The sequence below is a fragment of the Candoia aspera genome, chromosome 1 (genome assembly GCF_035149785.1).
Source record: "Candoia aspera isolate rCanAsp1 chromosome 1, rCanAsp1.hap2, whole genome shotgun sequence".
NCBI lineage: Eukaryota > Metazoa > Chordata > Lepidosauria > Squamata > Boidae > Candoia > Candoia aspera.
The window spans coordinates 107,275,345-107,302,193 of record NC_086153.1 but is presented as its reverse complement, the minus strand read 5'-3'; the positions used below and the strand labels follow the sequence as shown (position 1 = coordinate 107,302,193).

General features: G+C 44.6%; 1 protein-coding gene across 1 annotated transcript in view; it reads left to right on the top strand.

Annotated features, from left to right (window-relative positions):
• Nucleotides 1-5,566: 5,566 nt before the first annotated feature.
• The window catches only part of LIN28B (lin-28 homolog B), an 80,630-nt gene continuing 59,347 nt past the window's right edge, over nucleotides 5,567-26,849 (top strand). Inside the window, exons 1-2 of the mRNA XM_063290976.1 lie at nucleotides 5,567-5,634; nucleotides 6,125-6,324. Coding sequence (XP_063147046.1) covers nucleotides 5,604-5,634; nucleotides 6,125-6,324 — 231 coding nt within the window. The 5' untranslated portion in view covers nucleotides 5,567-5,603. The remainder of the gene's footprint in view (nucleotides 5,635-6,124; nucleotides 6,325-26,849) is intronic.

Here is a 26,849-nt window from a genome sequence, read left to right as displayed (position 1 = left end):
CCCCAAGTTGCAGGAATGCAGCAGAAGTCAATTGTAGTTTTTGGCGGTATGGCGGCTTCTCCCCTCCCCAAGCCTTACTTTGCGCTCTTGGAGGTCACGCCGAGACCCGCTGAGTCGTTCTTTCACCGGGCGAGCCCGCATTGCTAGAAATACGCGCTTTGCCTGGGAAGCGAGATGCGGCGGTCGTCGGAAACTAAAGCTTCACGCCTGGATCCCCGAGTCCTCGACCTTATAAAGGAAGAGAGACCTTCCTCAAACCGTTCAGATCCGCAAGTCAGGGTACAACTTTTTGGATGTTGATATTGTCACCGCTTTTCAGAGCGCGCGCTCTGAGTTTGTTGAGGGGGACTTAAAATCCCCTGGTGTTTTTGCAGGAAATGAATGAATGCGCCGATAACATCTGACACTGGTGGTCATGCCGTTGACCCCAACCTTAATTCCGCTAATACTGGAGGCTTCCAACTTTTAAGGCTGGTGGGAGTCATTTGAAAATCCGCTTTTTTTTTTTAAGACAACCGCCCGCTTGTCTGCTCTTCCCTAGTGGCTTTCATATTTGACAGCGCCTTCAACACTGCAATTGCTTTATGGAATTTCCCACTAAAAAAAAAAAAGCCAGCCAAGTCAAGCCTCTGCAAAGCCGAACCGTATGCTCTGAACCAAATGTCCCGTAACTTTACTTTTTGGAGCGGGAGGGTGCGCTAACAGGTTTATTCTGCGCTCTTAGACTTTCACCCACCCTGACGGTGGAGGCATTGCGTTTCTAGTATCCTCCCTGCGTACAAACTCTTGTGGACGGGTGTATTAATAGAACGGTGGTATACACACACGCTTCCATTTTTAGTGAGCTTTTACTCCAGACTGAGTGTCCCTTTTAGATTTATAGCAGAGATACTACGCAGAGTGCAACTTGACATTTTATATACCTCAGTTGCGAAGGGATTCTTTGAACGGGCTTTCATAAGATAGTTCTGCTTGTCTCGCAAACATTGTCTTGGCTTTTAGAAGTCGAGGAGAAAATTGAACGGTCGCGCCCAGAACTGATTGCAACACTAGGTGAATAGTTTGGTTAGGGCAAAAAATGCAAAGAGGAATCCACGCATGCAGCCTTCCCCAATGAGTAGAGCCAAAACTGTTAACTCATTTTACATGGGGGGGGGGGATCAGAAGTAAAATGCGTTTCTTAAGCCCTGCAGATGCTTCCAGCACCAAACTCCCTTCCCCAAATGGGTCCCACCCCCTCCCATTCTCGGAACATGGCCCCCAGCGTGTCCTGCAAAGCTTGGGAGAGAAACAGAACCATGCTGGGTAAGGGAAGGTCAGCACTGCCCCTTCGTCTCTGAAACGATGGAAGCCAGATGCGTTCTTAGTTGCGCAAGGTTCAGGCAGCCATGAGGTTCCTTAAGCCGAAGAGTGGCTACAACTGCCCGAGCTGCCTCAAGATACAGGCCCGTTTCACGACACGTATTTGGACGGACTAGATCCCTCAAAGCATGTTCCACCAGCCTGCCAGTTTTTTAGCGCTACCAAAACCTTTGAAGGCTCTTTATTCCCCTTGGCAAAGAGAGCTGCAGACATTCCTCATTTCTAGTTTCGCCACCCAGCATCTGGTAGTAGGAAGACATTTAGCTAGCCATCTCTTTAGCCTAGCCTCTTTTTCTGGTAAGTAAAGACGTTTTAGCTGTTTGTCTTTCCGCCTCAACTTTTCATGCCCTCCCGCAAATCTCTTGCTGTCCTCCAGTCTCAATAAACCTTTTAATGCTTCGAATTAGGGATTCGCTTCCCTCTGGGCTGACTTGGAAGGAAGACCCGTTGAACTCCGAGAGCACTTACTTCCAAGCAAATGTTCCCAAGGGTGGGCTAAGACCTGCGTCCCGAGCCTCAGAAGGAAGCGCCGGGGATTCAGCGCGATTTGACTCCCCCCTCCCGCTTTCCTGCGCGCTATTTAGTTGCGTGAAAGGCTGCGCCGGAGATGAAGCGAGGAGGGCGGGGAGGAGGTGGGGCGAGAGCTGAGCAAGGCGACCTCCAGCACCGAAATCACCGGTGCGGAGCTGGCGGTTGAAGCTGGCAGAGGAATGCTGCGGTAGAGAAGTTCAGCTCTCCTTCCGCACCGAAAAGGAAAACAACCCGACATCGCCACGAATTAACGCGTGGATGTTCTCATGGCAGAACAGGCGCACGGAAAAGAGGTTTACACTTTTCCCTCCCTGGAACACACGCTTATGCACTAACCCGGGAGTAAATAGGCCCCTGTAGCTAGTCCGGAGGGCCTTTCACTGTTTGTTCAGACTGCCTGTCGCCGGGTTTAAACCTTGTGATTTCGTTTGTGAAAAAAAACCGAACATTCAGGGCAAATCAGAGTGCGGGGGGGAGCGAGAGGAGAGGGGGAGGGTGGGTGGAAGAACCTGTCTCGACCTTGCAAACGATGATCGGACTTGAGAAACAAGCATCGGGGTTTTTTTCAAGGGGGGCAAACTGATAGACGGGGTATCGAACTGTATCTATTCCAGTGCCCCAATGGAGTACTGCATACGTGCTTCCATGAGTATATACTTAACTATGTACTAGAAGGCGAGCGACCCCGGGCACATTTCCTCCGAGCGCTAATGCGTAACACATCAGCGGGACTCCTAAGGAAGCGTTCCTCAAAGGATCGAAGGCCATTTCAGCCCGACGGAAAGGGACGGGGAAAGCTTCCTTGGAAGTAACCCCGCTGGGCTGCCTTCGAGGTAAACACGCCCAGGACTGGGCTGCCAGCGTTCCCGGTAGCGCCAACCATCCTAGAGACAGAGGCGTGTACTTCTTATTAACCTCTCTGTCTGTGATCCCTCCACCACTTCGCCTGTGGGTTGCCCTAGGGATTTTTCTGATGAGTTTGGAAGCTCTTTGGGGCTATGGACGGGTTCTCCCCGTGTAATTTTTGGAGGGGCCTATGAAGACGTCAATCCCACTGTATTTAGGGTGACGGACTCCCAGGTAAAGCTTGGATGAGATTACAGTCCGAACGATTGTCGGCTCCCTCCCAAGAAGGGGGCCGGTTCAACAGCAATTTCTGGCCCGGCTTCATCCCTCCAGTCTTTGTTTTCCTCCTCTCCTCCTCCCCCCACCCCGGTGTTTCCTCTTCCCTGGCAAATTCTCGTTTCCCCTTCCAGTCTCTTCCACCGTTCTCCCGCCTACTGGAGAACAATCGTTGCCGAGGGAAGCTCGTTGAACGCTGAGCTTGCAAACTGACCTTTTATTTAGGAAGTCATTAATCACATCCCCTCCCCCGGAACGAGACGGCAGTGGAACCTGTGAAGCGCCATCCCCCTCTCTCCACCCCCCCCCAACCCCCGCGCGCCGCTTCCCTAAATGCTTTGAAACGCTTGGCTGCCTCGCATCCTGAACCGAATTGAGATGCCACCGCGTTTCCGGTAGGCGTTCCATAATGGAAGAGGTGCAGACCCGAGGAAGGCGACTTTGGTCCCGGAACGGGCTTGATCGACCGAACCTACGCAAGGCAGGGCCATAGCACGTTCAGAATATTTATCTGCAAAGTATGCAACGCCTATATTAATGCTCGCCTATCGTTAAAACAGTTTCTGCATTTTAGGAATGTAACGCTGTTATCAAAAGAAGTATGATGTTAACAGATGCTTCTCCTTTGCCGTGATTCATTCTCTGTTGATATTCCACGAAAAGCCAAGCCTTTTATCTGCCTTTCCCTTTCCCTTCCAGAAAACACATTAAAGGCTGAGAGGGGAATAAGAGGGCGCGTTTCAATGTGGGTCACACGGAAGATGGCTATTACTTTATTACAACAGGGAACGGAACCCCAAATAATAGTTCTACGTTTCAGGAAGGCAAATTCCAAATGAACTTTAGAGGGGGGAAAAATGTCCTAGTAATTAGTGCGGTTAAACCAGTTACTCCACGAGTCAGAGGGCTCGTCCTCACAGGATGCATCGCCCATGGCCCCGTCAGCCGTTTGTGTCAGATGTTTTAATTTGGATTCCTGCACCGAGCAGAGGGTTGGACTTGATGGTCTCAGTGGCCCATTTTCAACTCTGGGATTCTTCGGGATAAGATTTCAGTCCCATATACGTCTGCAGGGCAGTCAGATCCACGAAGTTCAGATGGGTTTACTTTTCGGGCGAGCGCAGGCCGCTGCAGCCAAATTCTGCGCGTCGTCAGTGGAAAGGAAGGCAGCTTACTTCCAGGTAAATGTGTACAGGAAGAAGTAAGACTGCGCCCCCTATTTCTCCCCGTCGCCGATTCCAACGGGACGCGACTAGCACGCTTACGCAAAGACCCTAAGCATCTCCGAGCCAGCCAGTTAAAATACTGTGCAGAAATGATTCCAAGTTAATCAAAACCAAACCACCGATTTCAATTTAGGTAAATTCTATCTCCTAATTTGTGGATCAGCTTCAGTGCTCTTTCATCAGCGCTTTCCACCTCCCAAGGTCCGCCGTTACGAAAGTGCGCGGAGCGAAGGGCAATTTCTTTGGCGTTTGCACGCGTGTCATCAAAAGCTTCGCTCTGGAGATCGCGGTACACTGCCTGCGCGAGGCTGACTGGCTGGCTGGCTGGCTGGCTGTGTTCCGACAAAGGCATTCCCCACCCTTACGAGCGTCATACGGATCTGCGTAGAGAAACGTGCCAACTCGCGGCATGGGGAGCGGATTTTCAAATTTCGATGTTGATTCATAAATTATTCCGGCGTGTCAGAGCCGTTGGAGGTGCCGATTGGCTATTCCTTCTTTTTGCCAACCCCCCCTCGGAAGACCCGGGGTGAAATTAGTAGTAAGAAGGCAGTAATTGAGCGAGTCACGTGCAACGGGGGCCCAGAATCCCAGCCAGAGCATGGACGATGCTTGGCCGGGCGGGGGCGGGGGGAGTGCAAGTGAAAAGAGCAGGGCCGAGCCAGCCAAAGCGGGGATCGCTCAAAATCAAGATGTTAAGCTAATTCCTAAGATCGCTTCTACTAACCAGAAAGGGGGCACTTTCCGCCTCGCTACTTTGGAAGAGGGCCAGTAGAGCAACATGGCCGAAGGTTATCCCCTTATTTTCCTGGGTTGCATTTACTTTTAAAAACTGCATTACTTTCTTTCCCTCTCCTACCCTCTTTTTAAAAGAGGAAAGTCCTTCAATTTGGACAGTTCGTTTAAGAAAACAACAACAACAGCGAAAGGGGAGATTCGAAGGGGGAGAATCCTATTGTGGCCGAGATCTCCTCTGTGCTCTGCGCCGCCCACACCGATTCACCCAAGTTGAAAAGCGTTCAGAGGGACTATTGTTCCTGTGTGATTGAGCAAGCAGTTGCTGAAGGCAGGAAGGGAGGGAAACTTTTATACACCTGCCCCCCCCGCCCCACTCGACTCTGTTAGAGTCATTCCAGCGTACAAGAAAGGAAGGGGGGGTTGCCGGAGGAAGAGCGCGAGAGGACGAGCGCAGTTGGAAAATAACACCCGGCGCTCGCTGCCGCTAGATGGGCTGTTCCAAGCGGTTGTGCAATCGCCGTCTCCCTCGGCTCGGTCGCCCCCTCCCCGCCCCTCCTCGCTCGCTCGCTCCCTCCCTCCCTCGCCAGCCAAGACTCATTCGCCTGCGAATTCCTCTGGGGAGGGATGGGATCGGTGCTCAACCAGCAGTATCCAAGTAAAGTATCGTTTTCTGGGGTGGTTTATGTGGCTGAAAGATGGAGTTAAAGGGCAGGATCGCACGTATGTACAGAACAACGTGGGGTGGGTTGGGCTGCTGTGTGTGTGCGTGCATGTGTGTGCGTGTGGAGGGGAGTGTATGAAAAATGCAGCCTGAGTCACAGCAGATGCTGCCTTTCCCTCGGAGATGCCCTTCAGCACGGCTCCTTTTCTAAATGCAGTTTATTTCCTCCTTTCTCGAGATCTGGGTGTGGGTGTGAGTGTGCTTTAAATGTTTTTGTGGTTCGGAAGGAAGGAAAAAGGCTCGATTTCGTAACGTTGAACGTGCGTGTATGTGCTTTCTGTCCTTTCTGTAGCAATCGCTCTTGTGCAGCCGCCAAGGAGATGTTGTTAGAATTCAATTCTCTCTCTGTGTGTGCGCGCGTGTGTGCGTGCGCGCGTGTATTTACGTAGTTTCTTGTTTTTTCCGCCATCCCTCTCCAAATCAGCGGGGGCGCGTAAAAGTGGAGATGAACCCGGGAAATTGCCGGAACAAGAAGAGGAAGAAGAGGAGGAGGAGGAATCCCAGGTTTTGCACGGAACAGGCCATTGCAAGTGGTTTAATGTGCGAATGGGATTCGGATTTATTTCCATGCTCAACCGCGAGGGAAGCCCTTTGGAGTCTCCGGTTGATGTCTTTGTACACCAAGTAAGCACTTTTTGTTACTTAAATTCTCATCTCGCCCCTTTTTCGCCAAAATTAAAAAAGTTCTAGTTTCGTTTAAGGTTGCTTCTATTTCACAAGATCTAAGCATTTATTTATTTTTTTGCATAAGTAGATAGTATGCCTGTTCTGCTAGGAACTAAATTCAGATAGCAACACCAACAGTCCCATTGAAATCAGTGTATTAGGTTGCTTGGTCCAAATAAAAGCTAACAAGATACATTCCCAATACAAAATTATACTATGAAGCCTTGCTGTCTTGCTTCCAGTGTGATTCTAAATGAATTTTGTAATCTATTAATCATCTGATAGATTACTCTTTATTAAAATAGGAGCAAGAGAAAGCCAGGCATAAGACCTGCAATTCTGTGCATATTAATGTGAATGTAAGCCTTAAAAAACTTAAAGAATGTTTTTAAAAAATAGGAGAAGCAACTTAAAAAGAAAACACTAAATACTGTTACTTTTTTGTGATAATGTGTATAAATAGTAATTGTCTTGGTCTGCTATTTGGAAACAAATGCATCTCATATTGTAGAAAATGACATATCAAAGCCTAATTTATGCTCAGATATGTCAAATCCTATGCTAGGAAAAGATCCTCTATAGGGCAGTAGGGCCTCAAAGTTTAGAAGTGCAATTATGAAAGGTGGCATTGTGTATATATAAAGACAAGATCCCTTCAGAATTTGAAGGTCCATTATGTCTATAAAAACAGTAACAGTGGGAAACTGTTAATTCGATTTAGCTATATTTGACTGCTACATATGTGTGCCTTTCACTTTCTCTTCTGTCCTTTGATTATTTAAGTCCTAAATATCAGGAATTAAATTTTGAATTGTACTTACTTGTTATATCATTCAGTAAGCTCAGAAGGGGAATTAAAGTGATACAAATTCCTGCGCACATAGTTAAATTCCCATTTATTTTATTTTAAATCTTCATTAGGTGTGTGAGGACTTGGGTTTTGATTGGGTATATCTGCAAAACTTCAATAAGGTTTGTGCCTTCCATGTGGAAACATCTAAAGGCAGCTTAACTGTTATAACTGTGGGGATCTTCTAGCAAACAGAGATACATTTTTTCTGTGTTAGGGTTGCTTTTATTTATTTATTTTTCCTGGTTTGACCAGAATTTAAGACGGGGGGGGGGGGGGGGTCTGTTGTCTGTGGGATTTTTATTATTATTTGGGTGGTGGGGAGGGAATGCATTTGCAATAAAACAAGGTAATAAAAACCAAAATACTTTCTGTGGCAATAATTCACTGAATTCAGTGGAAATATTCTGGAATAACTGGAGAGAGATTTGCCAGAATATTTATTTTGTTTTTCCCACCCTTTCCATCTTGTAACAAAATTAACATTGCTTTAATTATAAGTATGTCACCTTGAAACGAAATTAATATTGGTTTAACTTTCTATAAATATGGGTAATAACTGTGAAATGAAAAACTTGATTTATCATTTACATGAATTTGTTTATTTGATTTAACCTACAATCCATATACTGTTGCCAGTGCTGATTTCTAATGGCATTTGGCCCTTCCTGTTCTTTTTCCCCCTCCCTTTTTAAGTCCTATCACCATAGTTTTATATATGTAGCAGCTGAATGGATATGTGGAGTCACATTGTTGCTGAATATCAAACCCCTAAAAGCTGATAAAATAACATTTATTCAAAATACATCTGTAGTTTGATTACTCAAACATTCTCATGCTGTAAGGTACTGTGTATCTTGCTAGGCTTCTGATTTCAGGCTTCTGTATTTCACAGACTTTAAAAAGTTAAAACCAAAATGTTGGAGGGAGGATTGCAATGGTAAGGTCTGAGGAGCAATTCTTCTCAGTCTGTCCCATGCATGCTGGTGTTTGTTTGTTTTTTCATTCTGAATACAGTAGTGCGGTTATTGCTAGGTTATGATAATTAAATGGAAGCTATGTAATTATGTGTAAGGCTTGAAAATCTATTTAAAAAAACAGCTTAATTTCTATATTCTACTTTCATCTATAAGTCTCTGGGCAAGTACTACTTTTTAATCTAGGTCTAAGATAATGTTGTACAAGTCATGATCAATCCCATTTTAAAGATTTGGAAGTTAGGTATGTTTTCTGTGCATATGTATATTTGCCACTTCCTAATTGAAAAAACTTTTGACTTTTTAGACAAAACATAAAAGGGGTTTTATCATTCTAATCAGAATTCTTTACTGGGGGTAATTTGAAGATGTACATAAACACATGCAAAAAAGAGAGTGCTGCATATCAAATCATGGATTTTCAAATATTATAGGTGCCTAGGTGAACTATCCAAGTGATACCATTTCTAATAATTCCTTGGGAAAAGAAGTGCATTTGAACCTCCTTATATCAGATTCAATTTACTGTTCTGTCTACTAAGCTGTTATACCTAGTTATGAAGAGTAAAGAAAGCTAATAATTCTAAGAAAATTAATCAATGAATTTATGACAAATGATTGTAAAATTTAGTAAACAAGAACAAATAATCTCATCAGAAGAAAACTGAAATATATACTGGTGTTACTAATATCTTTAGACATCTGAAGGTAATTAGAAAAAAAGCATCTTATGAATACTTCCTAATATGTATGCATTTATAAATGAGCAAAATGAATTATTACTGTTATAACATTGAGTGAAAAGGGTTTTTTGATGATAAATATGGGACAAATTTAGTTTCACTGGTAGGTTATGAAAATCTGGAGAGATTCATGATTTTGCAGTAATCTGGGTGCCTTTGAAGTTTGATTAAGCTTTTTGCTTCATTGAGGCAAAAAGCATTCCTCCAGCATTTCCAATAATGTTGATTAAACCTGATTTGTGGAAGAAGTTTTAATTATTTTGTAGTCAGTTCTTGCTTGCCCAGAGTTTAACTGTGCTGCAAAAGTAGAGCTGAAATGAAAGGGCTGTATTGAGTTATATTCTTTCCTTTGACAATTTAGGCTGATTCCACTTCCATCTCCTGCACAAATGGGTCACAAATCATAGTGGGAAAAGGGGCCCTAGAAAGGGGGGAAGAAGAGCACAAGGAAAGGGGGAAGCCACAAGCAGCTTGTAGGCATCTCTAGGAGTAAAGGAAGACCATCATCTGCCTAGAGGGAGACTGAAACTCTGTGAGCAAGTAAACGTGCCCCTTGTCTGCCTAGGTCACTATTTGAGGCCCTTTCTTCTGAAACAGACTAACAGCTATCCTTGGCTGCTGCTTGATGCAAGCATCTTGGCATCTCTGCCTGAGTCCTTGTTTTCATGTGATGTATTACTGCTTGTTCTGGCTGCCCTGGGCCAGCAAATTGCATTCAGTGTTGCGTTGTCACCAAATGGGCAACTTTAGGGGCTAAGGGCTCCATGTTGCAGTGTGTATGTGTGTAGGGAGAGGCTGCCTTTTTACTGGCAAACTGCTTGTATGGCTGTTTTTGCTGGAGCCTAATGTTGAGGAATGTGTCTGAGTTGAGCAGGACAGGAAATGGCTTAGGGGCAAGTATTCCTGGAAGGACAAATTTGGTGGCAGGGGGAGCTTTCAACCTGGCCAATGCAGGAAAATAAAGACAGGCTGCTGGTTGGCCTCCTTTCCTTTCAGTCTAAAGTCTAACCAAGGAAGTGACATTCCTATGAAAGTTGCCCATCTAGGTTATAGACCTGTCTTTTGAGTGCCAAGCCAATTGTTGGTAAAACATCTATCACCCAGCATTTAATGCCGAATGGAAACTCCAATTTGGTATGTATAATGGAGACTTAGCTGAGGGTAGAGGGAGCAGTTCATCTCACTCAGTTCTTCACAGTGCTCTATGATGTAGCAGGCTAGATCTGGAGAGCGAGGTTTGGAATATGGGAGCAAATCATTGTTGGTTTGTAAGAATTCCATCTTCCTAACAAGAAGTTCTCTCAAACATTCTGCCAATTCTAAGTACATATCACTGTTGAGACAGTTACTCTGCTGGTATCTGTTATTATATCAGCTATCTTACTGCATAATATTTAGAACTAGTTTGGGCAATGTTAGAGGCGACATTAGGTTGCAGTCTATATAATCCTTCAAAAGTGGTGCTTTGAAAAGTGCAAGAGGGCATGAGACACCCCTGTGTTTGACCTATTAAAGAAGCTGCATCTTTTTTTAGGCTTGCACAGAATGAAATGGCTATGTATGCAGAAGCATGTGGAGACAGCCAGGAGCAGCATCCGAAGCAGCAGTTTGGAAACATTTTAATAATTCAAAAAGAGGTGCTTCATACATCTACCATGTGTTCTGAAGCATCTGTTCTGAGAGATTTGCACAGGTTTGGTAGGCTGTCCTAGGCATCTTGGCCTGGAGGATTTCAGTGTACACACCAATGCTGCTCAGTCAGAAGTCATTCAGAAATTCTTGCCCACCTAGTAACTGTAGACATGTCCCAATTAATATCTGCTGCCTTGCTTATGGCAGGGAATACCCTAGATTTGATGTCAAATTACAAGAACAGCCTCAATTTGGACTTAAGTATTGGAGTAGCATATGATCATGCAACATGATCCAACCAATTATTTTAGCATTTTTTTGCTTGGGGATCTTGAGGTTGTAGAAGAGCTATCTGGCAAGATGCCCCCATCCCCCCACATTATCAAACTGGCCAGGATACAGCTGACCCCATTGAACAGGGAAGAGAATGGAGGTTTCCTTGTGGAAAGTGAATACCCCTTCCTGTTTAAATGAGTTGGTTAGAAATCTGTTATTTCAAAAGCCATCTCTTGATTTGGGAATTGGGAATTGATTGACTTTCTCAGGTCTACCAAGAAGAGGGAAGCCTCAAGGCACAGAACATATCTAGGAGATCCTGATAATCTGGATTTATTTCATTAGGCTTCTGGCTGGATTTGGGTCACCTTAGTAAATGACCTCTTCCTGAAAATGGATGGAAAGAAATGGGTTCACATAAACTTTATAGTGGCTTTCATTAGCATTGCATATGATTTACTGCTAATCACCTGGTTTGCAATGATTCCAGTCCTTTCTGTGGGATATATTCAGAGGGTACTGCTGGGGAACTACTGTTTACATATGGCATGTTGATCTATGGTGTCTCACAGAGTTATGCCTTGTCTCCTTAGTTGTTAGGCATCTGTATGTAACCTCTGGAAATTTTGAAGTGAGGTGCCATTGATATGCTGATGAGGGTCAGCTTAGTTTGTTGCCTTCCAGCTGCAGAAAACAGTTGACACCATTTGATTCCTCAAATTGCAATTAAATCCAGATAAGACAGAAGTGCTGTTGGTCAGCCAATCTTAGGAATTCGGGTGCAGATTTTTCTGGAATCATGCATATGTATTGGGCTTGGATTTTCTATGATTTTTTTTTCTTTCCTGTTTGAAACCTTTAATGTTAAGCCTATTTTGGTCTTACTTTCGAATGTTCTTCAGTTGAGCAGTTCAGTTGCAGAGGGCTCAGTGGACTAAAGTAAGAGGTCAAAGGCTGAAAGCTGTGCATTCCAGCTGGTTTAAGTAGAAGTCAATTTGACTGCTATTTATTTTAGGTTTTTTATTTATGAATTTATAAACTGCTTCAGTGAAGGAGATACTTAAGCAGTATAGAAAAGCAACAGCCACACCTGGTGCAACAGTAACAGTAAAATACAATATTAGATACAAAAGAAATACAAAATATAATTACAGTTAAAAAATAACAATATACCATCCCTGGAACCAAGAGTTCTATGGTATATATTAGAATAATTTCAGTTATTTCGAATAACTGGTGAGAAACAAAAAATAGAAATAAGTTGCATTTCATGTTTCGCATTCTTGCTGAAGTAACACATGAAGAGGAACTTGTGGAAAGAACTTAAATCTACACTTTGTGGTGATTTTCTCAAATTTCCTTTTTAAATAATATACTGGAAGTGAGGCAAGAGATGGAATACAATTTATCGGAGCTTCTTTCCCAGCTAGGTAAATGTTACTAGCTAATTTAGAAAACTGATGTGTTAACTAAAGGATGGAACAAAACTCCTGTTTAAATCACTTGTTTTGTAAGAAGAATGTTGCCTATTGATACGTGCTGTATCATTAGTATACCTAGGAAGGGCAATGAGGTTTCATTAAAGCAGCTTACCGCCCCACAGTAAGAGAACTGTGGTCTTCTTAATTATTTCTAAATAATAATTGTTTTTATTTATGTTTAATTATTTAAGTGGTTTTATAATATGTTTTGTTTGTTTTATTGTATGCTGCTGAGTCACCTTGTGTGAAATGGACAGCCATATAAATTTGATAAATAAATAGATAAAATAAAAATGTATAACCAGACTGCTATGAGATATTTAACTTTATATTTGAATAAGTTACTTTATGTATATTACAGGAGTATGTTCTCAAAAGCCATAAAAATCAAGCCATAATGGCTTGTATATACGTATAAAATGACTGTTTCATTTGTTCTTAATTATGTGATTTTGCAAATTTTGAATTCAAACATCTTTTGCAGTTTTACTGGCTTATTGTAACAGTAGTCATATGGCTAATACACTGCATTTATGAAACATTTACTGTGCCACAAATTAACAAGTCTGATTACAGGTTACATAAATGTATGAAGGTTTTCATTTTATTGATTTGTAATAGGCTACTTATCAAAATTATAATGAAATCCTAACTTTCAGAATAATTATTCCAGCATTGTTTGTATTTCAGTGTAAAGCTCTGAATATAAATTGGGGTTCAGTGATATGTTGACAGAGCAATTTTTCAATATCTGGCTATTTCATGGTGCTTAGCATGGGGTATGAATGTTCTGCCAGCAAGGAAGCCCAGTCTATCTTTGAATAAATCTCTCCCACCAGGTGGTCCGGGCCCCATCATCGTTTGGAAAATTCTCATGTTTGAGGTTCTAGACTATTCTGGAGCTGGTGGATTTCTTCATCAGTCAGAATTGGGGAGAAAAGGCTTGACAAGAAACAAGAAAACTGCCTCATGTATTCCTTTCTTGGGTGGTATCTATGGACAGGACTGTGAAGGAGGAGGATATATGCCATTTTTAGACCTCTTTTCTCTTCCCAACACATTTTGGAAAGGAAGCATAGATGTAATCTATATTCATGTAGAAGTTCATCTAGACTTAACAGTGGGTGCTACACTCATAACTTCACACAATTATTAAAAATTAAAAAAATAATATGCAAAACAAATCCTTATTTTATGCTTTTGTTTTGGTGCCTTTGGGTCTTTGTTGACTCTTGGTGACTGCCTGGATGAGTCCCTGCAGTTTTCTTGGCAAGATTTTTCAGAAGTGGTTTGCCATTGCCTCCTTCCTAGGGCTGAGAGAGAGGGACTGGCCCAAGCTGGTTTCATACCTAAGGTGGGACTAGCACTCATGGTCTCCCAGTTTCTAGCCTGGTGCCTTGACAGGACCAAAATTACTTCAAATATAATGGGGTGAAAAGTTAAAATAATGGCTGCTTCATCCATTATCATGGGTAGAATAAGAATTTAGTCTTCTTTTCATTCTTTCCTAGCCTTCTGTCAGGGTCAGCCTCGCTCCGAATAAGACACGGACTCACTTAATAGGGATTAAGGATTTCTGGTTTATTGGAACGGTATGCTTGACAGAATGAAAAATGGGCATGGGGGCATGGTGTCCTGTTTTATACCCCCTTGCCAGACCCCGTGCTCCTCCGCCCTCTATTGTCCCCATTCCCCTGACCGGACGGGAGATTTAGATGTTGATGGGATTTGTGATGGTTGTTTGGGCGTTTTCCCGGCTGCCGTCTTTGTCCTATGGGTGCAGGTGCATCCTCCAGGGCACAAGGCGTGAGTCCTTCTGTGTCTTCGATGCTTATCTGAAATACCTTGTGATGTCCTTCTATGAAGCTGTAGATCAGGTCATGGGTGTGGGTGCTTGGGTGATTAGTTGAGCATTGATTTGATTATATCCTTCCTCTTTTCCTGATGATCATGATCCACGTTGAGGCTCTTGTGTGCCTTGCAATGGGGTCATGACATGCTGCCCCCCGAAGATGTCTTTAGGGTGCTGGTTTCCCTAGGTATGCCTCGTGGAAGCATTTAGTCAGTTGTTTTGCTAAGACGTGTTGTGCCTGGACCCACTCTGGGTGTGGGAAATGCTTCCATTTGATGAGGTATTGTAGTGTGCCCCTTTGCTTTCTTGAGTCCAGTATCTCCTGTACCTCAAAATGCTGTTGTTTGTCTATCATGATGGGTGGGGGCAGGGGGTTTTCCGTGTGCCATTTGGAAGGGCTTGTTGGTTTCAGCAGGGCACAGTGGAATACCGGATGGATCCGTCGTAAATTGTGGGGTAGTTCCAGTTTGAATGTGACCGGATTGATTACTTCTGAGATTTTAAAGGGTCCGATGAATTTCGGTACCAGTTTCTTCGAGGGTTGTGGGGTCTTTATGAACTTAGTGGAGAGGTAGACCCTATCTCCCACTTTGTAGTTCGGTGCCTCTGCCCTGTGATTGTCCGCAAATTTCTTGTACGTGGTTTGTGCGTCCGCTAGGGCCGTTTGGATGATTGGCCAGGTTGTCGCCAGTTGTGCCGCCCAGTCGTCTGGTGAGCAAGGTGGGGCGTCCGGTTGAGGTAGTTCTGGTATTGGTACAAAGTCCCTTCCATAGACCACCTTAAATGGGGTGTGGCCAGTGCTCTGATGTACTGCATTGTTGTAGGCTATCTCTGCAAAAGGTAGTAGGTCCACCCAGTTGTCCTGCTGGTAGTTTATGAATGCCCTTAGGAACTGTTCAAGGGTTGAGTTTAGGATCTCTGTAGATCCGTCTGTGTGTGGATGCCACGCAGTGGACAGTGCCTGTTTGGTGCCAATGAGTTTTAAAAATTCCCTCCAAAATTTGGACGTGAACTGTGTGCCCCTATCGGTCACCAAACGAGAGGGGGCACCGTGGAGCCTGTATATGTGTGTGAGGAACAGGCGTGCCAGTTGTTGCGCGGTGGGGATGGTCGCACAAGAGATGAAGTGTGCCTGTTTTGAAAAGTAGTCTTTTACCACCCAGATGACTGTTTTCCTTTGTCTGGGTGGTAGGTCTACTATAAAATCCATGGAAATTTCTTCCCAGGGGCGAGAGGGGCTAGCTACTGGCTGCAACAGCCCTTGGGGTTTCCCCCCCTTCCGTTTGGAGGTGGCACATGTGGGGCAGGCGGCAACATAGTCTTTGATGTCTTTTCTAAGAGTCGGCCACCAAAATTGCCATCTTGTTAAATGTAGGGTTTTTACGAACCCAAAATGTCCCGCAGTTTTATCGTTGTGTGAGCGGTTTAAAACTTCCCCCCGCAATGACTCTGGCACGTACAAAACTTTCTCTTTCCAGGCTAGGTTGTCTTTGAGAGATACATGGTGTCAGTTGTCTTGCAACCATGTATCCGTTTGTAGTGCTTGAGTGAGTCTTTGTTGCCAGTCGAGCGGAATTGAACAGCGGCTCCGTTCATTTTCTGGCGTTCGTGCTGGCGTGCGCTGATTCCTCGTCTGGCTGTGTGTGACAGCTGGGCAGCCCAGTTGTTTGTCAGTCCATACTGTCCCCACGATGTCTGAGGCTTGCATGTCCTGTGGCCGTCGGGAGAGGGCATCTGCCAGGAAGTTCTTCCTTCCCGGTATAAATTTCAACGTGAAATTGAACTGGCTGAAGAACTGTGCCCAGCGCACCTGCTTGGGGCTGAGGCGTTTAGGCATGCTGAGAGCCTCCAGGTTCTTGTGGTCAGTCCATACCTCGAAGGGGCAGGAGGCCCCTTCCAGTAGCTGCCTCCACGTTTCCAGGGCTGCTTTTACTGCAAACGCCTCCTTTTCCCATACGTGCCATCTCCGCTCTGTTTCGGAGAATTTGCGGGAAAGGTACGCGCAGGGTTTCAGCTGGTTGTCAGAGTCCTTTTGGAGCAGGAGAGCTCCAATGGAGAAATCGGAAGCGTCTACCTGCATCACGAAAGGCCTGGTGGGGTCGGGGTGTTGTAATACTGGCTCTGCTGTAAATAGGTTTTTTAGTCTCTCGAATGCCGTTTGGCAGTCAGCTGTTCAGTTTAGTAGCGCCCCCGGGTTTCTTGATTTGCGAGTGTCCCCCAAGCCCTTGGTCCTTAGTAGGTTAGTCAGGGGTAATACAATTTCCGCTAGCCCTGGGACAAACCCCCTATAGAAATTCGTGAATCCAAGGAAACTTTGGAGTTGTCTCCTTGTGCGTGGGCGCTCCCACGCCAGTATAGCTTGGACCTTGCTTGGATCCATTTCTATTCCTTTTTCCGAAATCCTGTACCCTAGATAGTCAATTTGTTGTTTATGAAACTCGCACTTGGAGAGCTTGGCAAACAGCTCTGCCTTGCGAAGTTTCCTGAGCACTTCCTTTAACAACCGTTCGTGCTCATGCTCTGTTTCCGTGTATATTAATACATCATCGAGGTAAACCAGTACCCCCTTAAAAAGGTGGTCATGCAGGACCTCATTGATTAATTGCATAAATACACCCGGTGCCCCTGCCAGTCCGAATGGTAGCACCTTGTATTGAAACGACCCCAATGGGCAGTTGAAGGCCGTTTTCCACTCATCCCCCTCCCTTATTCTTATGCGGTAATAGGCTTCCCTTAGATCTAGTTTAGAGAATACCTTACCCTTTGCCAGGTGGGACAAGATGTCCTTTATTAGGGGCAGTGGGTGTTTATTGGATACAGATGCGGCGTTCAGGCCCCGGTAATCTGTACAGAGCCGCAGTGACCCATCCTTTTTCTCGCGAAAGAGGACTGGAGCTCCTACTGGAGAGTTTGCAGGCTCGATAAAACCCCTCGCCAAGTTCTTATCCACAAACTCCCTTAATGCTGCCAGCTCCCTCTGGGTCATTGCATATATTTTGGGTTTGGGTAGGGGCACCCCCAGGACCAGTTCGATGGTGCAGTCCGTTTTCCTGTGAGGGGGGAGTCTGTCCACCTCCTTTTCGCAGAAGACGTCTGCGAAGTCCGCGTAGTTGGTTGGCAGGCCGTCTGGCAACACCGCCTCTCTGTGCTCCGAGGTCGTCGTTGCCCTTCCCATTGCTGCCTGGGGGACCCTGTCCCCTGTGGGTGCTTGGTAGCGCCCGTCAGAAAACTTGATCTCTCTAGTTTTCCAGTTGATAACCGGGTTATGCTGCACGAGCCATGGGAACCCTAGTATAAGTAGGGGTTGCCCCACAGGTGCCATGATGAAAGCCAATTTTTCCTCGTGGCTGCCGAGCTGTAGCGCGATCTCGCTGGTGTATCGGGTGACCGGGCCCCCTCCCGCTGCTGATCCATCAAGCTGCGTAAACACCAAATGTTGCTGAAGTGGATAGCAGCAGAGGTTAAGTGCAGCTACCAGGTCTGGGTGCATTAAGCACTTAGAGCAGCCTGAATCGATCAGTGCCCAGACCTTTTCTGTCTTTTCCCCATGGGTGAGGGTAACACAGACATAGAGGGTGGGGCATTTTTCACTCACCCCTCCGTCGGTGCACCTATTGACAGGTGGAAAACCTGTCTTCTGGCGCCCATTAAGCCAGGTGGCTGGCGTTTCCCGTCGGCTCGTCGGAGTTGCTTCCCTCCTCCTCTGAGCTGTAGGGGAACTGTTTGGCTCTGTTCTCCCCCGTCGCCACTGGCAGTTTTCTTGGCGCTGGGCTTGGCGTGGCTGGTGCCCTCCATGTGCTCTCTCTGGGTTTAGTTTTGGGGCAAGCCGCCGCCTTGTGATCGTCCTTGCCGCACTTGAGGCACTGGCCCTTTGCAAATCGCCGGTCGTGTTCCTCCTTCTGTTGGTGGGGTCTCACCTTCCCCGGCCCCGCAGCTGTGCGTGATGTTCTCATTGCCTCCGCCTGCTGTGCTTCCCTCTTGGCTTGGAGGAAAGTGTCTTGGTCATCCTCTGCTTCCCCCGCCAGACGAATCCACTCGGCCAGGGAGTTGGGGTTGTTGCGGCAGAGTGCCCACCTGAGTACGTTCAGGTTGAGTCCTTCTTTAAATTTCTCGATCAGAGTTGATTGAGACCAGACTTCCACTTTTCCTGCCAGGGCTTGAAACTCCATGGCATACTCCGTCACGGGGCGCTGTCCTTGCCAGAGCACTTTCAAAGTCTGTTTTGCCCTTTCTTTCTCCAGGGGGTCCCTGAAGTGTAGTTCCATCACCCGAAGGAACTCATTGCTATCCTGCAGCTCCTGGGCACCTGATTGGCACAGTTGGACGTACCAATCCGCAGCCCGTCCTTTCAATTTTATGGCCAGGGCATTAACTTTGCCCTTTTCTGTCCTGAAACAGGGGCCCCACTCTTCAAGGTAGTACCTGGCATTAGTCAGGAAAAAGGAGAGTTTCGAGGGGTCCCCGTCGAACTTTATGCCAAAGTCCTTGGCTGCCATTCTGGTCGGGCTCCAGGTCACATCTGGGCTGTGCAGCGTGCGTCGCGGGGGCTGGCGTGGGTCGTCTCGTCTCCTGGCGTCTGGCGGTGTCGGCGTCCTCTCTCGCCGGGTCTCTTCGTGAGCAGTTCGTCCCATCGACAGGGTGGGAGGGTGGGATGTCGTCCATCTGGTGGTCTCCTGGAACCGGGCTCTCCCGTAGTTGCCGCTGTCCTCTAGGTCGTCCCTCTGTCTCTCCTCCGGGTGTGCCTCCACTTGTCGGGTGGGCTCCTGGGACCGGGCTCTGCCGTAGTCACCACCGTCCGCTGGGTCGTTTCTCCGTCTTTCCTCTGGGTGCGACTTCAGACCTCCGGTGCCCTCCTCGATGCTGCTGCCGTGGGATTCCTGCGCCGCCGTCAGCTTCTGAAGCAGCAGCTGTACCACCTCCAGCCTCTCCTCCAGCGCGCTTAGCCCCGCCGCCGTCCACGAACTCCTTCGGGTGCGCTCGACTCTCCGCTCACCCTCGACTCCGGCCGCCGTGGATGACGGTCCATCCCTCAGTTCCTCCGGGGTGCCAGGCGAACCTAGAGAGGATCCCCCCGTCTTGTCCACGGTGGCCCGCGGGCCACAGGACGCCTGGGTGTTTCCCCCCCTTTCCTCTTCCTCCGAGCTGGATCCCGCGCTTACCTGGGCATCGCGCCGCCAGGACCTCAGGCACACCCTGCCCGAGGGGAGGGGAGCTTCGCCGCTGGTTGCCGGGTGGTCACGTCACCGCACTCCGTTGTTCTCCATACCTAGCTGGGTCCCTCACAAGCTGGCTGGATAGGTGCTAGGTTAAAAATTTTTTCGATTCCCGTTTTTATGTCAGGGTCAGCCTCGCTCCGAATAAGACACGGACTCACTTAATAGGGATTAAGGATTTCCGGTTTATTGGAACCGTATGCTTGACAGAACGAAAAACGGGAATGGAGGTGTGGGGGCATGATGTCCTGTTTTATACTCCCTTGCCGAACCCTGTGCTCCTCCGCCCTCTATTGTCCCCATTCCCCTGACCGGACGGGAGATTTAGATGTTGATGGGATTTGTGATGGTTGTTTGGGCATTTTCCCGGCTGCCATCTTTGTCCTATGGGTGCAGGTGCGTCCTCCGGGGCACAAGGCATGAGTCCTTCTGTGTCTTCGATGCTTATCTGAAATACCTTGTGATGTCCTTCTATGAAGCTGTAGATCAGGTCATGGGTGTGGGTGCTTGGGTGATTAGTTGAGCATTGATTTGATTATATCCTTCCTCTTTTCCTGATGATCATGATCCACGTTGTGAGGCTCTTGTGTGCCTCGCAACGGGGTCATGACACCTTCTGAGAGAAATTTTAGGTTCTAGTCCAATTGTTCTGGAGTTGTCTGTCTATGTATTTGCCACCTTCTCTCTCGTTTTTATTTAATATGGTCAGATTCCTGCATGAGAAAAGATTGATTTTTTTTTTTGCTTTAGCACTCAAAACTCATTTGAAAAAAGAACTGTCAAGGTACCTTCTCACACAAGATCTTGCAAAATTCACAAATATGATTCTCTGAGGTCTTGCACATGAGCTCAAAGAACAGCACCAGAATTTCTTCCACTAATGAATCTGTGGTCCAGTCCAGTGTCGTTTAATGTATTAATTATGATACTATCTGAGGAAATATTGGGTACTAGGAAAAAAAGGCCAGGTATATATGCATATATTTTTAATTTAAATGGAAAAACAGGTGTTTGGTTTGAAAATAATATGTATTATAATATTTTAAATTTAGGCTTAGTTCCCAGTGTTATTCTCCATTCGCATATTGGAAGAGGTCTTGCTGTTCTACCACCATCTGAAATCTATGTACCATTCCCAGGAGTACCCCAACCCCTGGAAGCAGGTACTCAAGAGGCAAAGTGGCAAGAACACAGACTGGTTCATTGTAGGAAAATACAGTAAAGGAGAAATTCAAGCCACTGTCTCTATTTTGGTCTCTATTATCTATGCGTATGGACTGTTTCCCAGTTCCAGCTAGGTCCTTAGTTGATATCTTGACATCCTAGAGTGTCAAGGACTGAACACGGGGTCTGCCACTGAGTAGCGGCCATTTTCAGGGTTTGCATCTGGCCTTGATATAAACCCTGTTGAGAATTATGTGCGAAAGGCTGTGGAAGCTGGGATGAAACTGAAGATGTTCCAGCCTTGCTGTAGAAGTGTTGGGAGAAGTCAGCAGCAGAACAGACAGCTACATTCTCTTTTGGCAAACTGAGGAACAGTGAGCTTCCTGCCCACAAAAGCTTATCAGAAAGGCATATACTTGAAATGGATAGGAAAATGCCTGATGAAATCACAGAAGCAAGAGGTGTATCAAATAAGATATCCAGAATCTGGCAGTGAAAAAGATCAGTGTGCTGTAGAAAACAAAGCTCTCCCTGCCATGGCTAGAAAACCCCAAATAAAATACGTGCCCACAAAAGTTTAATTCTAAGCTAAGAGAGTCAGAATTAAACACACACACACATATGCATACACATATAGAACAAAATCTAAAAACAAAATAATAACCCAAAGTTGAAAAGAAAATAAACTCAGATAAAATCAAGCACAAATTAAAAGCAAAATACTAATAGGGAGTTTGGAGAATCAGGACCCCCCCCACACTTATTCATACATTAGGGGCTTTAAGTCCTCTCCCAGATTTCATTATGCAAACCAAAGCACTGTTGCCGGCTCCACGTATTTTATTCAGGGTTTTCTAGCCATGGCAGGGAGAGTCTTGTTTTCTACAGCACACTGATCTTTTTCACTGCCAGATTCTGGATATCTTACTTGATACACCTCTTGCTTCTGTGATTTCATTGGGCATTTTCCTATCCATTTCAAGTATATGCCTTTTTGATGAAAAAGTATAATTCTCAGGATGATAAAACTTTATCCAACATTGCAGTTTTGCTGTTCAGTGTTCTTGTAGTTGGACAAAACTGGTAAGTTCTAACTTCTGTCTTCCACTAGCTAAAAGTCTGCAAGATGGTTTGAGTGAAAGTGGTTGCTAGATGAGTTTTGAGTATGAGTCTTCCAGGAACCACTGTCATGTGTTCTGCACTTCCATAATGACAATACAAGTGTGCACAGCCCAGAACGTTGTGCCTTTTCAACACTAATAGCACATGAGACTAAAAGCTTGGTGTAAGTTGCATTTGCTCTCTTTCTATGGATCACAGGTTGTGCATTACAGGGGCCTCCTCAAGATGATATTGGAGAAGGGAAAATAGCTTTCTCTGAGACCTATTAAATATATTCCTATTGTTTTGTAAAGTATCATACTATTAACAAATACTGACACAAATCCCAATTGCTTGTCTGCAATGCTGCTACTTTAAAAACCCATTCAGTAATGGTTTTGCTTAATGCTTGGGGAATTCTTATTTACACAATTGCACATGGTTTTATTAGTTTGTGCAAGAGCCTAACAAAATTTCTGGACACAGTTCTTGAGAGCTCAGTGCAGGTGCTCTGAGATCAAGCATGTGCAAGAATGTACAGCTGAGTGCTTTCATTTAGTTCAGTGGTGTCTTCAATAGAAACTAGCTTCTTAAGGTATCTGTAATGTCAGAGAGAGAGTCAGCTTGATCTAATGGTTGATGCCCTGAAAGCAGGGAGACCTGAGTTCTAGCCCTGCCTTAGGCACAGAAGCCAGCTGGGTGACTTCGGGCCAGCCATTCTCTCTCTGCCCTAGGAAAGCAGCCATGGCAACCCACTTCTGAAAATGTTGCCAAGAAAACTGCATGAATTTATTCATGTTGTTGCCAGGATTCAAGACTAACTTGAAGACCCAAAACTCAAAACTATCGGAAAGCAAAACCAGCCATGCAGTCACATTCTCTCTTCTAAGGCAATGTAATATATTTATTTATTTATTTATATTTTATTTTTATCCCGCCTTTATTATTTTTTTTATAAATAACTCAAGGCGGCGAACATACCTAATACTCCTTCCTCCTCCTATTTTCCCCAGAACAACAACCCTGAGAGACAGTGACTGGCCCAAAGTCACCCAGCCGGCTTTCATGCCTAAGGAAGGACTAGAACTCTCAATCTCCTGGTTTCTAGCCCAGCACCTTAACCACTAGACCAAACTGGATGGATAGATGGATATATACTTATACATATACATATACAAACCAGAAACAAATGTTTGTTTCCTGTTGATGGAACTAGGAAGGGAGAGCGATTTTTCCTCCTCTCTAGAAATCCTCTAAATCAGCTGCAAGAGTTTGAGAGGCTCCAGAGTACATTTTGTAGGATGCAGGATGCTGCAGAGAATCTCATTGCCTAAGAGTCCCCCAGTGACCTTCCCTCACTTGATGCCCTCCAGATTGCTCCCAACCAGCATTCACTACTTTATGAGTATTTCTTTTTGTATGTCTTGCCACTTTCTGCCAGTTGTCCACATCTTTTTCTCCTTTTCTTCTTGAAGTAGGGCTTAGATTTTAGGTAGTACCTGCCATGACAGCTATAGAGAATGGCCATTCAGTAATGATTTCCACCACTTTTATTCAGCTGTCTATGTTGTCTCATGCACTTTTTTATGATTATGATCATTAATTTAATTAAATTTATATGGCTGCCCATCTCACTAGGAGCGACTCTGGGCAGTGTACAACAATCAGATAAAACAATATATTAAAAATCATAAAACTATAAAACAATAATTATTAACAGTTAAAATATCATTAAAAATTAAAGCATGCAAGTCACAAGGCATGGAGATAGTATATATATCAACTACAATATGGAGCCATTTGAACTATATAGCCTTTGAACTATATTCAGAAGTGAATACTCCTAAGCATCATAAATTTGGATTATTCTTTTTTGTCCTGTAGTATTTTGAACAATTGAAATAAATAAGGGGTGGCCTTATAGCCAAAGTACATTTACTTGACAATTGATTCCATTAATTTTATGAGAGTGTCTTATAGATTGAGCAATTTGTGCAGTCCTTGAAACACAGTACATTATAGTTGGTGGAATTTGTGTAAAATCATTTAGGGTGAAAAATGGTAGACTTCATGTTATATATTGGTTATTGCCAGCATTGGTTTTGCCTGCAATCCTTTCTGATACAGACTGAATGCGCAGATGAAGTATTCATTTCATTGTAGACTAAAAAAGCCTGTTTGGGAGCATGATGGGTTGGTTTATGTAGACCTCTGTTACACGTGTGCTTGGAACTGCACCTTTGATCTAGTTCAGACCTTGTGCTGTGCCATGGAATCTGTTGAATAAGCCATATTGAGCTGGGTTTATATGACATTTTATATTCGAATAATGATGGTTGGTTTCGCTTGCCCTCTTTTTGTTATTTTTTTATGCAGCATTATTCAGGCTTGAAAACCATCCAGCAAGGCTCCTTGTTATGTTTGCTACTTTGCCATTACAGGAATCCTCAGTTTTCCCCCTTTTTTGGCTGGCTGAGTGGTTTCCCATTTGCATAAAGTCTTTTGTGCCAAGGGCACTTCCTCATAGCCCTATTTCCACTCCCCCCTTTAAAGTGATTTGAAGAAGACCTGCTGATTGGCTTATTGCATTTTTCACATTCTAAGCAACTTTAACTGACCAATCAGAGACTGCAAAACCCAAGCTATTGCAAGCTACCACAGATCCTGGAGCAATAAAAATTCCCTCATCTCCATCCCAGACAAAAATGAAACAAAATTATGTCCTGACCACCATCCTTACCTCTGTTTTCTGCACAGTTCCACACCATCCCCACTTCCACTGTATTGAAGTAACTGTGCCCCCCCCCCCCGCCACCTGCACACAAAAGAGCAAGACATGAAATAAAGCCAAGCTGCCTAGTAGTTTGCCTGCCTGCTTGTCCCCTGCCATGGAGAAGGAAGCAGGCAGAACACCTCTCAATTTCACACTAGGACCAACCAAGGTTTGCCAGGGCAATTGAAACTTGGGAACCAGGAGGAGGGAAGAGGCAAAAGTTGTGTTCAGTGAGGAAATGAGCAATTCCTCAGCTCTGCTAGCTTCATTACAAAAAGACAAAAATGTGGGCTTGGGGGGAGAGGGCATTTTCAGTTACACCTCAGCCGAGCAAGACATAAATTAGCTCATCTGCCAAACTCTGTTGTCCCAGAGATCAGAAGCTGATCTTGAAGTAATGTGGAGTCCTTGTGTGAAAGTATCCTGAGGTTTTCCTTCAGCCAATACCTCTCTTCTCTTCTCATCTCCTAGTTGCAAGGAATAGCAGTTCTATGCACTGTTTCTCAGGGTCTCTCTCTTCCTCCGTTGCACAGAGGGAAGATATGTGCTGAACTGCAGCTATTGTGCATCCAATGTTAAGCATAAGTTTAAAAAACAGTAAAGAACACCCACTATAAACTCTGTTCTTCTCAGTTTTCCATTCATCGTAATTGGTTGTAAAAACCAATCTCAAATCTGAAAAAAGTAATCAGGCATTAATGATTACTGAATAAGGCATGCATACATTAAAATGAACATTGTCTATGCTGTCTGCTTAATCATATTCTCTCACTCATTCAGGTTTTTGGCTCTAACTGTAAATTTTCTTGATCAAACCAGGGAAGTGATAGTTCACTTCCTCTGGCATTTTGTAGCCCACTGTTTTGCTACCTATTAAAACTGTGCGGGTAATTATTCTTTGTTAATGTGATTAGTTTCCTGAAGCCACACCAGCCCTAATTTATTATGTTATTAATAGGATAACAACTTTATCTAAAATAAATAGTAGGATTCTTTAAAATGATAGTTCAGTTTAAGCCCTGTATCTTTTGCAAAAAAATGTGAGTAATGTACAGCTTTTCTCTGGATCATAATGAATAGTTTTTGGAACATTATATTGAATCAGGTCTTGAAAAAATAAGTTAGAACAGATTCCAAGATATCTTGTCAGGATCTGTCTTTGCAGTTAATGTATTTTGCCTCAGACTTGGTTTACTGTGAATAATGTGGGAATAATTGTCTATCAAGTAACTTTATAGGATGGCCGGAAGTTTATATAACACTGGAATGGTGAAGCACAGAGCTATTGTTAGCTGTTTCTGCCAACTACTGTAAAAGGTTTTGCAAATTAAAGGGTTGAATCCAATACTGTCATGCTTAGAATAAATCCACTGGAATTAGTGGGACTTAGGTTAATCACGAGTCTACTCTATGTTTGTTTAAATCTAAATTCAACCCATAGTACTGTATGAAGTCTAAATAATCACAGAAATGCCCTTTATTTAGTATTTTTACTGGGAATATTAAGTTTAACAGTACTGGCATAATACAGTAAAGTTAAATTGTCTTTTAAAATCCCTTAGTTTCAGGAGGAATTTATTTGACTGTCTTAAAATGGAAAGATAATTTTGACAGAAACACTATGTTGGTGAAAAACAGTGAAAATTAATGCTGTCTCCCCTTCTTAATATTTCTTTGGTCACATATGTTCAGATACAACATGCCCTATGAAAGCCACCAAATAGTTTTAACTGAACCTCTGATGAAAACAAATGCCTTATCTCTGCATCCCAAACACACAGCCTTGGAGCAAAATCTTTTGGGTCACATGTCCTTCTGGTTATCTGGGTTATCAGATACTCCTATTTATTCAAGAAACCTTTGAAGTGTACACGGGGCTGGGAGGGGGAAGAGAGGTGGTTGTTTTGTGTATGTGTGTGTGTGTGTGTTCTTTTTTAAATGGCAGCACAAGTTAAGGTGACTCAAAAACAAAGAGGCTGTTTTGTTTGGAAATGATGAATTGATGTCCCAACTGAAGTCTTTGATTCTAGCTGTGGGGTTAGATAAAATGCCTGAATAATTGCTCTGGCTGTGTGCTGGAGAAGATGCAGTTTCACGTGTTTAAAAAATGGATGCATTTGAAAGGTTGAAGTGGGGCCTCTTGGTCAGATTAACTTGCAGCCCCATTATACTGGCCCCACCCACAAATAGCCCTCAGCTGCTAATACCATGCCTTTGTTTCTTTTTCTGGCCAGGAGTTTATAAAATGCTCCCTCCCTCCCCTGCCCCCCAGGAAAGAAAACCTGCTCTTTCCCTTTCAGGGCCTTGGATCACATGACTTCCCCTTTTTCCCAAGTCATGGCGAGGGGTTGAAGGTGAATCAGAGACTGATTCAGGGATCAGAAATCCTATTTTGACATTCCAAACAAATCTGGCTGAAAT